Source organism: Scylla paramamosain, chromosome 1 (genome assembly GCF_035594125.1).
Source record: "Scylla paramamosain isolate STU-SP2022 chromosome 1, ASM3559412v1, whole genome shotgun sequence".
NCBI lineage: Eukaryota > Metazoa > Arthropoda > Malacostraca > Decapoda > Portunidae > Scylla > Scylla paramamosain.
In genome coordinates this window covers 7,525,001-7,540,000 of record NC_087151.1, presented here as the reverse complement: position 1 = coordinate 7,540,000, position 15,000 = coordinate 7,525,001, and the positions used below count along the sequence as shown (strand labels likewise).

Genomic DNA, 15,000 nt, shown 5'->3' with positions numbered 1-15,000 from the left:
CCATCCATGTTCATCTAAAATTATATATATTTATCAGACATAATTTGATGCACTGAATATCTTGTAATTATGCACTAGTGAAAGATGTTTAACTAATCATTATTTCTTTTCTAGAACTGATTTACAAGGAAATAAATTACTAAGTTATGGTGCATCTACTTGAGAAACATGACTATCATCATCGCACATAACACGTTATAAAAAATTTCTTGATTCAGTGTATATGTTTTCTTAATTTAAAATCATACAGATGAAAATGTAAATTTTTGTGTAAAGAATTCTTGGCAGATGAATACATTGTTAAGTTGGCTAACTCCACTTTTTTGGTTGTGAATAAAAAAAAATATTTTAATGACATTTTCAGATGAATGTGTTCTCTCATTCATGTGAGTCACTTCTTGCATTTCTCCTTTCTTGTATATTTCAGAATTTATGTATTGTAACTTTGGTCTCTTCTGTAGTTTTGCTACTGAATTATTGCCTGTCTCATCTTTCTCTTAGGTACTGTAGTCTTATAGTTTACTGTCTTCCCCCTTTTATGAGCAGGGCACCACTTACAAGAACTTGTGAGGCTTGATAAAATTGTTACTCTGATCTATTCACAAGGAGTTACTGCAAATCAGTTATATCGCATATTGTTATAAATAAGCCTGAACAAAGGATGCAGATAAGATCATAAACATTGTCTTTCTCAGTTGATAAAATCACATGAACAGCTTATGAATGGACCACGGACAGAGCTTGATGCAGTCTTCAACATCAACCTACAGATAGGAAAGTTGTGTCTGACAAAAAAACAACTTGCAATGGAATGAAGCCAATTTATATTTATGTTGGACAACAATAAAACCTAAGCCATTTACCATCAGTACAAATAGTGAGACAAGCCTACATACATAATACTTTTTAAGATTGTATTGGCATAGTCATATAACAAAAAAAGTACATGCAATATATCCTCCATTGATCATGTCATTATAATAATTTCTTGTATCTATGCTTTTGGTGTATAAATACAGATTATTATGGAATGGGATTATCCGTATTATTAGTATGAAAATTGATAGTTATAAATAAGAAATTTAAGAATTTAAATAATTCACATTGTGTAGTTTTCATGGAACACACTGCTCATAATGAGGATCAAATGTGTGTGTGTGTGTGTGTGTGTGTGTGTGTGTGTGTGTGTGTGTGTGTGTGTGTGTGTGTGTGTGTGTTTGGTGAATTACTATGTTATATTTTTAAAAAAAGGTTACAGCTCCGTAATCTTGGTATATTTCATTCTGATCTATGTTAATGTAAAAGATTTTAAAATTAGTGAAGGCTTACATAGTTTCAAAGAAGTTCACATTTTTCTTCAAGCATAGCCTAACATGGGCCTATCCTTATTTACTTTATATTAAAAATATTTTTTATCAATTACATTATCTTGATGCTTAAGATTGTACCACATTACATTACACATTATATGAATTTCTTTTAGTATAACTGGAGACATACTTGATTATTATCTTGTATAATCTTGTTATGTAAACATGACTCTATTTCTAATTGTAATTTCAGCAAATACATATTACAATCATTTCTATATCAAGTTTCGTTAACTTGCAATCCACCAGAAAAATTTGAGTCAAAGCATGAAGCAATGACAGCTTTTCATTAACGTATAAAGCTGTGACATCATATATATATATATATATATATATATATATATATATATATATATATATATATATATATATATATATATATATATATATATATATATATATATATATATATATATATATATATATATATATATATATATATATATATATAGTAGGGGTGAACAGGGAAAACATCCCAAGATCTTTCTTTTTCTTCTCCACTTTATTTAAAGTGAAGAAAGAAAGAACGATGTTTTCCCTGTTCACCTCTACTAGATCTCAGAACTTCATCATCTATGTCTGTACTTATTTATTTATCTCTGTTTATCCATCGATTTATCTAAGGAAAAAAGAACTTAAAAAAAGCCCATTCATAATGCTGTTTCTTAAAAAGAAACAAGAATATCTGAGAGAAGGCCCAACTGTAGTACTCATTTGATAACTTAATATAATTGAAACTTTTGAGCTTGAAATAGCTAATACCACTGTGTGTGAGAGGCAGACAGATAATTAAATTATTAAAAGTAGAAGAATCTTGATATAAAAATTATATATCAATCAAAATAGTGTTTTTAAGTATATTTATTCTTATGAAAAATGAAATATGATTATTATCTTTGCCATGCTCCTAAGAACTCAAAAGAATATTTTACATGCGTACTGTCAATGTGCCAGTGTGAATGTCAAAATCTTTCAAAATTTAATTCCCCTCATGATTTCTGGCACTTAGCCAAAACATCTCCAATAACTTTGCTTCTTCATCTTTCTCTCCTTTATTTCAACCTGGTGGCACCACTGCCATTTTATCTACTTCTAAAGTTGAACTCTTTGTTCAAACCTTTGCTAAAAACACTACCTTGGATGATTCAGGGCTTGTTCCTCCCTCTCCTCCACCCTCTGACTACTTCATGCTGCCTATTAAGATCCTTCACAACAATGTTTTCTATGCCCTTGCTGGTCTCAACCCTCAGAAGGCTTATGGACCTGATGGGGTCCCTCCTATTGTTCTCTGAAACTGTGCCTCTGTGCTTGCACCTTGCCTAATCAAACTCTTTCAACTCTGTCTATCAACATCTGCCTTTTCTTCTTGCTGGAAGTTTGTTTACATTCAGTCTGTTCCTAAAAAGGTGACCATTCTATTCCCTCAAACTACTGTCCTATTACTTTAATTTCCTGCTTATCTAATTTTTTTAAATTCATCCTCAACAAGAAGATTCTTAAACATATCACTTCATAATCTTCAATCTGATCACCAGTATGGGTTCCATCAAGGCCATTATACTGGTGATCTGGCTTTCCTTACTGAGTCTTGGTTATCCTCTTTTAGAGATTTTGGTGAAACTTTTACTGTTGCCTTAGACATATCAAAAGCTTCTGGTAGAGTCTGGCACAAAGTTTTGATTTCCAAACTGTCCTCCTATCTATCCTTCACTCTGTAACTTCATCTCAAGTTTCCTTCCTGACCATTCTATTGCTACTGTGGTAGATGGTCACTGCTCTTGTAAATTTATTAGCAGTGGTGATCTTCAGGGTTCTGTCCTGTTGCCCACCCTCTTCCTATTGTTCTTCAATGATTTTCTAAACCAAACTTCTTGTCCTCTCCACTCCTATGCTGAAGATACCACCCTGCACTTTTCCACGTTTTTTTCTAGACGTCCAACCCTTCAGGAAGTAAACATTTCATGCAGGGAAGCCACAGAACACCTGATCTGATCTCTCTAATATTTCTGATTATGGCAGAGCAAACTTAGTATTGTTCAGTGCCTCAAAAACTCAATTCCTTCATCAATCAACTCAACACAACCTTCCAGACAAGTATCCCCTCTTCTTCAATGAAATTCAACTGTCCTCGTTGTCTACGCTGAACATCCCTGGTCTGTCCTTTACTTATAAACTAAACTGGAAACTTCATATCTCATCTCTAGCTAAAACAGTTTCTTTGAAGTTAGGCATTCTGAATCATCTGCATCAGTTTTTCTCACCCCTCCCCCTCCTAGCTGCTAACTCTGTACAGGGGCCTTATCCATCCATGTATGGAGTATGCTTCACATGTATTTGGGATTCCACTCATACTGCTCTTCTAGACAGGGTGGAATCAAAATTTTTTTTTATCTCATCAACTCCTCTCCTCAAACTGACTGTCTTCAGCCTCTTTCTCATCGCCCCTCATGTTGCATCTCTTGCTATCTTCTACCACTATTTTCATGCCAACTGCTCTTTAGATCTTGCTAACTGCATGCCTCCCCTCCTCCTGTGGCCTCACTGCACAAGACTTTCTTCTCTCTCTCACCTCTATTCTGTTCACCTCACTAATGCAAGAGTTAACAAGTATTCATCCCTTTCTCTGGTAAACTCTGGAATTCCCTGCCTGCTTCTGTATTTTCACCTTGCTATGTCCTGAACTCTTTCAAGAGGAAGGTTTCAAGACTCACTTTTGACTTTTTCGGGGAGTGGCACTTCAGTGGGCTTTTTTTTATCTTTCATTTTTTATTGCAGTTTTGTTGCCCTTTGATGGTACAGCTCCTACATAGAAAAAAAAAAAAAACTGGTTCTTTTTAAGTAACAAACATATCCCATTTATAAGATAAAAAATTTAAAATAAAAAATTTTGACATTTTTTTTTAACAATTGGAATAGTGTTTTTTTTTTTTTTTAATATGTTAATTTTACTTGAAAGTGAAATATGATTATTATCTCTACCTCACTCCTGAGAACTCAGAAGAATATTTTACATATGTACAGTGGATTTTCTGTAAGTAAAAAATATATCCCAATTATCAGATGAAAATTTTTAAATTTAAATTTTTCACATTTTTTAGTTCGACCTCTACAAAAAAAAAAAAAAAAAAGCGATAGAAATTTTTCCTCTAAGGTTACAGATAATTAAATCATGAAAAGTAGAATAGTATTGACAAAAGAAATAAATAAATAAAATAAAAGTAAATAAATAAATAAATAAAAAATAAATAAATAAAAGAACATATCACTCAAAAAAGTGTTTTTAATTGTCTTCATTTTATTTAAAAAGTTAAATATGGTTAATATTTCTGCTGCACTACTGAGAACTCAAAAAAATATTTTACATATGTACAGTGGTTCTTATTTAGGTGAAGAATATATCCCAATTATCAGATAAAAATTTTAAATTGAAAATTTTCACTTTTTTTTTTTTTTTTTTTTTTTTACATGTCCGGACTTGTACTAAAAAAAAAAAAAAAATTACCATAAAAAATTTTCCTCTAAGGTTTCAGATGATTAAATCATGAAAAGTAGAAGCGGAATATTGAAAGTAAAGTATATATCAATTGAAATAGTGTGTTTTTTTTTAAGTGTATTAAAAAAAAAGTGAAATATGGTTATTATTTGTACTGCACTCATAAGAACTTGTGTTTTTTTTTTTTAAGTATTAAAAAAAAAGTGAAATGGTTATTATTTGTACTGCACTCATAAGAACTCAAAAGACTATTTTACATAAGTATGAATAATGATTTTTTTTTTTTAAGTGAAGAACATATCCCAATTATCAGATAAAAAATTTCATTTTTTTTTTCACGTTTTTAACAAAGTGTGGACCTGAACAAAATATGTGAAAATTTTTGTGATAAATTTTTCTCTAAGATTACATATAATTGAATCATGAAAAGTAGAATGTATATATATATATATATATATATATATATATATATATATATATATATATATATATATATATATATATATATATATATATATATATATATATATATATATATATATATATATATATATATATATATATATATATATATATATATATATATATATATATATATCGAAAGAGTGTGTTTTAAGTGTTAATTTTTTTTTTTTTTTAAGTGAAATATAATTGCATGTATTGCGCACTTAAAAGAACTCAAAAGACTATTTTACATATGTGTAATGATTCTTCTTTAAGTAAAGAACATATCACAATCATCAGACAAAAAAAAAAGTAAAATATTTTTTATAAATTTTTTAGCAAAAAAAAAAAAAAAAAAAGAAAGAAAAAGAAAAAAAAGATGATGAAAATTTTTCTTCTAAGGTTGCAGATAATTAAATAATGAAAAGTCGAAGAAGAATATTGATACAAAAAGTATATATCAATCGAAATATTGTGTTTTTTTTATGTTAATTTTTATTAAAAAAGAAATATGATTATTATCTCTGCCGCACCCCCGAGAACTCAAAAGAATATTTTACATATGTACAGTGGTTCTTTGTTAAATAAAGAATATATCCCAATTATCAGATAATATTTTTTAAATTGAAATTTTTTTCACTTTTTTTTATTTTAATACAGGACCGGACCTGTAAAAAAAAAAAAAAAAATGTGCGAAAAAAAAAAGAAATTCCCCAAAGGTTACATATAATTAAATCATGAAAAGTAGAAGAGAAATATTGATACTAAGAGCCCTACTCAACGGACAAATGAGCTGCATAACTAGTACAAAATCAGTAGGCACCGGTGTCAAACAGGGATGTTCCATCCCTCCCCCCCTTACCATATTCATCTTGTTCATTGCAATTGTGATGGCACTTGCAAAATAGCTTTTTGATCTTGCTGATGATGTCCACATATTCTACCATCTAGATGAAAACTTATTTGACCTGCGGCATTAGCAAGCATAAATACAAATGACTTAGATCATTCATGATCTAAGTCATGACACACAGATGGTGCTGCCTTCATTGGCCCCTCCTCAAAAGGCCTTCAGTGCACCGTTAATGCTATTGCAAATGTATTTGCACGCTCTGAACTTGCCCTAAACATTGGTAAGACCCAAGTACTCAGTATGAGCCTGTTTCCACACCCTTATTGAACTCCATATCAATAATTAACCGCAATTCTTCATGAAGTTATGACGTGTATAGCTATGGCAGATGAGTATCATAACTTAGAACATCTATCATAAGTCGTATGTCATAAGTTATGACGAGCGAAATCGTATATCATAACTGTGTGCCACACGTATAGCGCTTACTTAATTTCAAATATTGAAAAAAAAAGAAAACTCGTTTACCATTAATTTATAGCTTCTATAAATATTTATTTCGTTTTTCTATGTATTGATAAATTTGGGTAAGATAGTAATTCAATCTTTGGAATACGGTAAATGTGATCCTGTAGAAACACAGTGTTCAAATGGTTTGGTGGCAAGGATGGCGCTCTCAAGGCCATTAAGGTCATCAAGGCGGTGTCACACTAATACTTTTTCCGTCCGTAGTTATGCACTATTGCACAACTGCAATTTCCCAGTAGTTTTCCCAACCGCAAGATATCTCAGTGTTGTGGTCACCTGAATTCGTGGATTTCTCCTTTCTATGTCACTCTGTTAGGCTTCCCTCACTAGATCGATAACAGAGAAAATACCTACACAGTAGAAGCAATATCTTTACTAAGTCCATTAAATATGTCCTATCTGGGTAAATAATTCCTGAGCTCTGGAGATGTTGTGGAGCGGCCATCTTGGCTGTGTGGAGTGTCTATAATAAATAAGCCGCTAGGATAAGGTGAACCCAGTCTCAACATCCCGCGCGGACTTATAACAGACACACACAGTTTATAGCAAGAATGCGTCATTTAGTCCTAGCTGTGACATATTTCATAGCTAAGAGACGCTAGGACCGCTTCGTGAATACGGGACCTAATTCAACGTCAACTGCGCTGGCTAGGGAAAGGGAATACTTTATGCATGCTTGAAGAGAACCTTCCTTGCAATGTCCTGTATGAGGAGCTCGCTACAGGTAGGTAGCAGACATGGGGCCCACGCAAGAGCTTTAAAGACCATAAGAAAACATTGCTAAGGAAATGTGGAAATGAGCTGAGCAACTTGGAAGCTCTTGCTGCCAACCGTCAAGCAAGGCGCTACATCTGCTGCAAAGGAACAAAACAGTTTACAGCCTGCTACAACATCGCAGCTGAGTAGCGGTGACAATGATGACAAGCACCACGGAATCCACAAGAGAGAGAGAGAGAGAGAGAGAGAGAGAGAGAGAGAGAGAGCGAGAGTATCCTCATTCTCTCACTAAATTTCGTGCATTTGTACTTCTTGACAAAAGAATGATCCGTGGGCCTCATTATGTAACGGAAAAAAATAATTCCCTGTTAAAAGGTTATTTAAAGCCACAGAAAAGAAAGAGAAAAGTGCAGACCTGCCTCCAGGAATAATTCAGGTCCTCTCGGTGATGTGGCATTTCTCTCAGAGCTCATTTGGTGGAGACAAGAAAATTGAATTTGCTAACAAGTATCTGTTTTTTATATTACATTTGTTACTTACACACACACACACACACACACACACGACGATGAACATTACAATATTCCCATCAGACACAACACTACATCTCCATGAGTAAAAAATAAAAGGGAGAAATATTATTTTAACTGTTATTATTATTATTATTATTATTATTATTATTATTATTATTAGTAATAGTACTCACAGTAGTATTTTTATATAGTAGTAGTAGTAGTAGTAGTAGTAGTTGTAGTAGTAGTAGTAGTAGTAGTAGTAGTAGTAGTAGCAGTAGTAGTAGCAGCAGTAGTAGTATAGTGTTATTATGATTAGTAGTAATTGCACGAGTTTGTTTGTCTGTTGCCAAATAGCAATTACATACAGGAATTAATATGATTATGCACACTTATAATGCATTAGTCTGCTGAGCATGAGCTCTCTAGCAAATATAGATTCAGTTAGCATGAGAAGTACCACAATAATGGCTCTGATTTAGAAATGAGAAATAACATGCAATTAAAACACAAGTGTTTAAACAAAATACTTCATAAGTATGAATATACTGCTTTTGGTTTTATTCTATTATAGTTTGATTTTGTAATTTATGTGAATGCTAATAAAGTTTGATTTTGAATAGATTAAGATAATTTGGTCTTTTCATATCATCTAGTAATACATTTCAACATTTCGGCCCAAACAATGTTTAGAGATTTTGTATAATGTTATTCTATAGTAATATTGTTTCTTCTGTTATATATCTTGGTTGTGGTGAATAACTCTAAAAAAAAAAAAAAAATCATATTGTGATCAATGTGACTTGGAATGACTACTGCTTCCGTGTCAACGATCCTTCTCTGTGTGCTGAGCGCATAATATAAGTGATAATGTCTGGCGTGGAGGCCTACATTCCATTTTCTCTCACCCTAAACCTTCCAAACCTTGGTTTAATTCAACCTGTTCTCGTGCTATACATGGTAAAGAGGCGTCCCACAGATGGTACTTGCGCTTTCCATCACCTGAATCTCATGCACTTTATATTCCTGCCCGGAACCATGCCAAGTCTGTTCTCCAACTAACCCAAAACTCTATCAATAGAAATTGTCAAAATCCTTCTAGATCTGTCTTCGTGGCTTCTGGCACCTCACTAAAAATATCTCTGATAACATTACTTCATCTTTCCGTCCATTGTTTCAACATGATGGCACCGCTGCCATCTCATTTATCTCTAAAGCTGAAATCTTCACTTAAACCTTTGCTTAAAACTCTACCTTGGATGATTCAGGGCTTGTTCATCCCTCTCCTCGATCCTCCGACTATTTATTTCATGCTACTCATTAAGATCCTTCGCAGCGATGTTTTCTATGCCCTCGCTGGCCTCAACCCTCAGAAGGACTATGGACCTGATGGGATCCCTCCTATTGTTCTCCGAAACTGTGCCTCTGTACTTGCACCTTGCTTAGTCTGATTCTTCCAATTCTGTCTATCAACATGTACCTTTCCTTCTTGCTGGAAGTTTGTTTACATCCAGCCAGTTCCTAAAGATGGTGACGACTCTAATCCTTCAAACTATCGTCATATTGCTTTAATTTCCTGCCTCTCTAAAGTTTTTTAATCTACCCTCAACATTAAGATTCTTAAACATCTATCACTTTACAAACTTATTTCTAATTGCCAGTATATGTTCCAACGTGGCCACTCTACTGGTGATAATCTGGCTTTCCTTATTGAGTCCTGATCATCCTCTTTTAGAGATTATGATGAAACTTTCGCTGTTGGCTTTGGCATATTAAAAGTATTTGATAAAGTCTGGCACAAAGCTTTGATTTGCAAACTACCCGCCAATGGCTTCTGTCCTTCTCTCTGTAACTTCATCCCAATTAAGTTTCCTTTCTGACCGTTCTATTGCTGCTGTGGTAGACGGTCACTATTCTTCTCTTAAGTTTATTAAAAGTAGTGTTCCTCAAGTTTCTGTCCTGTCACCCACTCTCTTCCTATAATTAGTGATTTTCTAAGCCAAACTTCTTGTCCTATCCACATCTTTTAATAGACGTCCAACCTTTCAGGAATTAAACGCCTCACATAAGGAAAACACAGAACGCCTGACTTCGATCTCTCAAAAAATTTCTGATTGGGGCACGATAAAAACTTATTGTTCAATGCTTCAAAACTCAATTTCTCTATCTATCAACTTGACACAACCTTCCAGATAACTATCCCCCTCTTTTTCAGTTACACTCAATTACCCCTCTTCTGCATTGAACATTGGTCTGTCCTTTTACCAATAATCTAAACTGAAAAATTCGCATTTCATCTCTAGCTAAAACAACTTCTATGGGGTCAGGTGTTCTGGGTCGTGTCCGCCTGTTTTTCTAACCTCCTCCAGCTGCTAACTCATTACAGTGGCCTTATCCGTCCATGTATGAAGTACGTTTCACATGTATGGGGGTTCCACTCATTCCGCTCTTTTAGACAGGCTGGAATCAAAAGAATTTCGTCTTATCAACTCCAATCCTCTAAATGACTGTCTTCAGCCTCTCTCTAAACGCTGCAGTGATGAATCTCTTGCCATCTACCGCTAATTTCACGCTTACTGCTCTTTTGATCTTGCTGACTGTATACCTCCCCTCATCCCGCGGCCTAGCTGCACAAGACACTTTACTTTCTCTCACCTCTATTCTGTCCACCTCTCTAATGCAAGAGTTAATAAGTATTCGCAATCATTCATCCCTTTCTCTGGTAAACTCTAGAACTCCCCACCGGCTTCTGTATTTTCTCCTTCCTATGACTCGATCTTTTCCAAGAGGGAGGTTTCAAGACATTTATCCTTCGTTATTTGATTTTTCGGTTTGGCTTCCATTTGGGAATTGGTACTCAAGTGGGCCTTTTTTTCTTCAAATTCTTTTTTGCCCTTGGCCAGTGGCCTTCTTACATGTGTGTGTGTGTGTGTGTGTGTGTGTGTGTATATATATATATATATATATATATATATATATATATATATATATATATATATATATATATATATATATATATATATATATATATATATATATATATATACAGAGAGAGAGAGAGAGAGAGAGAGAGAGAGAGAGAGAGAGAGAGAGAGAGAGAGAGAGAGAGAGAGAGAGAGAGAGAGAGAGCAATCCTGATGATGCTAAATAGAATGAGACTGAATGAGGATGAAAGTGGATGGAAGGAACATAAATGCGAAGGAAACGGATGGAGGAAAAACGAAAAGGAGTAGAGAGCAGGAAAAGAGAATACTTATTTCTCAATATTCTCTCTCTCCCTGTAATTCTTCACTCACTCCTCACCTTTGCTGCTTATATTTATTCTTTTTACTTTTTCCCCGTCCTCCCATCCTCTTCCTCCACCTTTTGTCCACTTCCTCTTCCACTTCCAAATAGTGTTACCTTTATTTCCGTGTTATTCTATTCCCACCCTCCTTTATTAATTGTACTTTTTCTTTATTCACCTGCAGCATCCATCACCATTTCAGCATCAGACTACTGTATTATACGAGGACTCTTAATTAGATGTCAGCTTTACAGACTGTAACCTTTAACGAAATTCAGGTATTACGTACGGCCCCGCCCAGCAATGTGTAGCCGACACGCCTAGGTAACTGCCAGCTCACTGTGTATACTGTTACTTTCTCCACCATATTAGGTAGTAGCTCTCCACATATCTACTTAGAAGATAACAGGCAAGTCTATTCCATTTATGTTCCCTACTCATGTTATTCCTGTCACTGCTTTATTTTGTGTTCATAAGTGTTTTTATGAGCCAGACTTCCTATATCAAATATTGTTAGACAAATGTGATATAAGACTAAGTATAAAAGTAATTTGGTTTTACTGTTAAAAAAAAAAAAAAAAAAAAAAAAAAAACATTGTTATACGTTTCACCGTCACCCGAATCGCTTTATATTCATGATTAGCTTACGCAAACACAGTGGACAGATTACCTGAACACATCATGTGTTATAGACTTATTTACATTTTGAAGTTCTCCTAACATGGATATAGCAGGCACATGCTTGGTGATCAGTAGCATGAAGACAGTGGCTGCTATAACGCTCCTGTTGATGGCGATGGAGGTGGGCACGGCATCAGCCTCGTCTCTAATGTCTAACGGCCTGCAGTTGGACACTTCCCAGGTATTGAGCACAATATAATATATTCCATACTCCATACACAGTAATCTAGCCAGGCATGAAGGGCAAAACTGCTCTGTCTGAGATTCTGATTGGTTGGAAGTTCTGTTCGTTTTTGTTATCTACATAGATACTCTATTATCATATTGATTCTTTGGACAATGCAATCATGAAGAAAAAAAAAAAAAGGAAATTTTCGTAGACAGATAGAAATATAAATCCAAGCCACTGTCGGTACACGGAGAAATATCTGCCTCCCTCTTGGAGCTTGGGAGTCTCACCAGGAAAGTCCCTCCCAGGGATCGAGCCATGCTGAACTTTTTGCATTTAGGGCGGCTGTGTAACCCGTTAAATCACGGTACCCTTAGGTGTAAGCTCATAATCCTTCCCGGCAAAACTTTTTTCATCAGAATTTTAAAATATCTTGAGTTCTGACACAATGTAAAGGTGCGAAAGTATGCTGTAATTTAAATGTGTACTATACCAAAGCCTTTTAAGGACTTTTTTTATTGTCTATATTATGAAAATTACCAGATATTAGTCCGAATACCGACCCTGGCTTGGACTGCATTGTAATACCTGAATGACTCCCATCTCTATCTGTAGACGGAAATTTCATTATTGGTGAGTATGTAACGAATTTTGTCTTGATTATAACAATCAATATCACGTCTGATAAGAGAGTAACGGTGTAGGTAACAAAGAAATCAAACAGAGCTTTCAGTCGATCAGAGCAGTGTTGCCCGCCATGCCTAGTCAGATTATTGCGAATTTAGTATAGTGCTAGTGTGGTGGATGCAGGAGATGGAGCGATGAAGAATGTGTAAGAGAAAGCGTATGATGTGTTGTGGTGGTAGTGTGTTATGATGATGGGTATGGTTTGACCGTGTTGCTTGGTATGGTGTGACGTGATGGAGTGAGGTAATGTATGTTAAGGTTACGAGACAGTGATATGTAAAACATGCGATGAGGCAGTAAAGACTAGGCAAGGCTGAAGGACACTATGGTGGGGCAGGCGGGGAGGCTCTGTGAGGCAGTGTGGTGGGCAGGCGGGGAGGCTCTGTGAGGCAGTGTGGTGGGCAGGCGGGGAGGCTCTGTGAGGCAGTGTGGTGGGCAGGCGGGGAGGCTCTGTGAGGCAGTGTGGTGGGCAGGCGGGGAGGCTCTGTGAGGCAGTGTGGTGGGGCAGGCGCGGAGGCTCTGTGAGGCAGTGTGGTGGGCAGGCGGGGAGGCTCTGTGAGGCAGTGTGGTGGGCAGGCGGGGAGGCTCTGTGAGGCAGTGTGGTGGGGCAGGCGGGGAGGCTCTGTGAGGCAGTATGGTGGGGCAGGCGGGGAGGCTCTGTGAGGCAGTATGGTGGGGCAGGCGGGGAGGCTCTGTGAGGCAGTGTGGTGGGGCAGGCGGGGAGGCTCTGTGAGGCAGTGTGGTGGGCAGGCGGGGAGGCTCTGTGAGGCAGTGTGGTGGGCAGGCGGGGAGGCTCTGTGAGGCAGTGTGGTGGGCAGGCGGGGTTGGCTCTGTGAGGCAGTGTGGTGGGGCAGGCGGGGAGGCTCTGTGAGGCAGTGTGGTGGGGCAGGCGGGGAGGCTCTGAGAGGCATTGTGGTGTGGTGGGCTGGAGGACGAAGAGTTGAGGAAGAGAAGGAATGTAATGCAAGAATCCTATGCATGGTGTGGTCCTGACAGGTGTCCTTCGTGGAGGCAGTAGGATGGGCTGGCCGCTACCATCTAGCCAGCTGTTCTTACACGTTGATGGATGCCACAAACTCAGATTCATCTAGGATATTACTATCTCGCCTACTAAGCAATCTGGCTGCCACTCGAAACCCATACGAGGTGAGGAGCGAGAACATTGCACTACTTTGTTGAATATTTAGACATAAATTATATCAGAATGGATATCACTTGGTGTCGAATCAAATAAATGATTAGATCTATTTCTCACGAAGAGCAATACTGTGTAGGCACGAACATCTATTGTTCAGATGGCCAAGCACTTTGACGCCAAAATAACTTCATTTTCTGTGGCTAAAAGAAAATTAATGTACATTACAAATATGTAATGTAAAAAAAAAAAAAAAAAAAACTTAAAATAAATCAGTGTACAGGGGTCAGATGACAAATGGTTATTCAATGTACGTAGGTTTCTTTATGTAAGGAAGGGCCCTATCTCAGTGGGCTGATGGCGGCAAATTGCGAACGGAGTTTCCAAAATGTCTCGAAACGTTCACGGGAGTTCTTAGTTTCCTCGTATGAATCACAGGGCCTCGCTCCCACGTCGCTGGAAGTTTTATAAGTACCCATTCAATGTGATTCCATGTGAAAAATGTCGCTAATTCGCTTATTTTCTCGGTTTTGTGTGCCCAACTATAAGTAAGAATCCTATGAGATCTTTGTGTTACATTGACAGACCTGCTTATGGCTAGTAGAATATGAGCGAAACTGAACCTGCCTTAATAAAAATGCTTATATTTTTTCACTTAGTTCGAAAACTACACACGTTGGACGAATTTTCTTTTTACAGCTATGGATAAAACAGTGTTTATGCAATTAAATCACAGTTTTCAACTTCCGTAGGTAAAAAACAAAAAAACAAAAAAAAACAAGGTAATTATGACGAGTATAAGTTAATTGGTAAAATATTATGGTTTATACACCACCTTACTAATAACTGCTGTGTCCAACCATTATGAAGTTATACTTAAAATCAAATATGCCTTTTCGGACATAAAATAATAATTAATATGAAGATGCTTTAAGATTTCGCATGAAATATATAAAAGAGAAAAGGAATGATTTCCATGAGTATCAAACATGTCATGCACTTCAGTATCGCGCAGGAAGCACGAGAGGGAGATGGTGTATTCATGGTAATAATAATAATTCACCTCGTTTCTTAAATCTCTGATTTCATATAAACCGCCTCAGTGTTCCTTCTTTGTGATACTAC

At 36.1% G+C, this 15,000-nt stretch overlaps 3 protein-coding genes across 4 annotated transcripts in view; 2 read left to right on the top strand and 1 right to left on the bottom strand.

The window, feature by feature from the left end:
* The window catches only part of LOC135097712 (RNA polymerase II subunit A C-terminal domain phosphatase SSU72-like), a 35,453-nt gene extending 33,865 nt beyond the window's left edge, over positions 1 to 1,588 (top strand). For both annotated transcript variants that reach the window (XM_063999730.1, XM_063999798.1), the window contains exon 6: positions 1 to 1,588. This exon is cut by the window's left edge and continues 483 nt beyond it. The gene's annotated coding sequence lies outside the window, so the exon portion shown is untranslated.
* An 11,475-nt stretch (positions 1,589 to 13,063) lies between these two features.
* LOC135101189 (uncharacterized) lies at positions 13,064 to 13,720 on the bottom strand. The gene has a single exon (XM_064004826.1). It carries the CDS (start codon positions 13,718 to 13,720, stop codon positions 13,064 to 13,066), a length of 657 nt encoding a protein of 218 aa, XP_063860896.1.
* Positions 13,721 to 13,739: 19 nt separating this feature from the next.
* LOC135101149 (uncharacterized) overlaps positions 13,740 to 15,000 on the top strand; it is a 2,221-nt gene continuing 960 nt past the window's right edge. Inside the window, exon 1 of the mRNA XM_064004723.1 lies at positions 13,740 to 13,886. Within this exon, the coding sequence (XP_063860793.1) occupies positions 13,803 to 13,886 (84 nt within the window). The 5' untranslated portion in view covers positions 13,740 to 13,802. The remainder of the gene's footprint in view (positions 13,887 to 15,000) is intronic.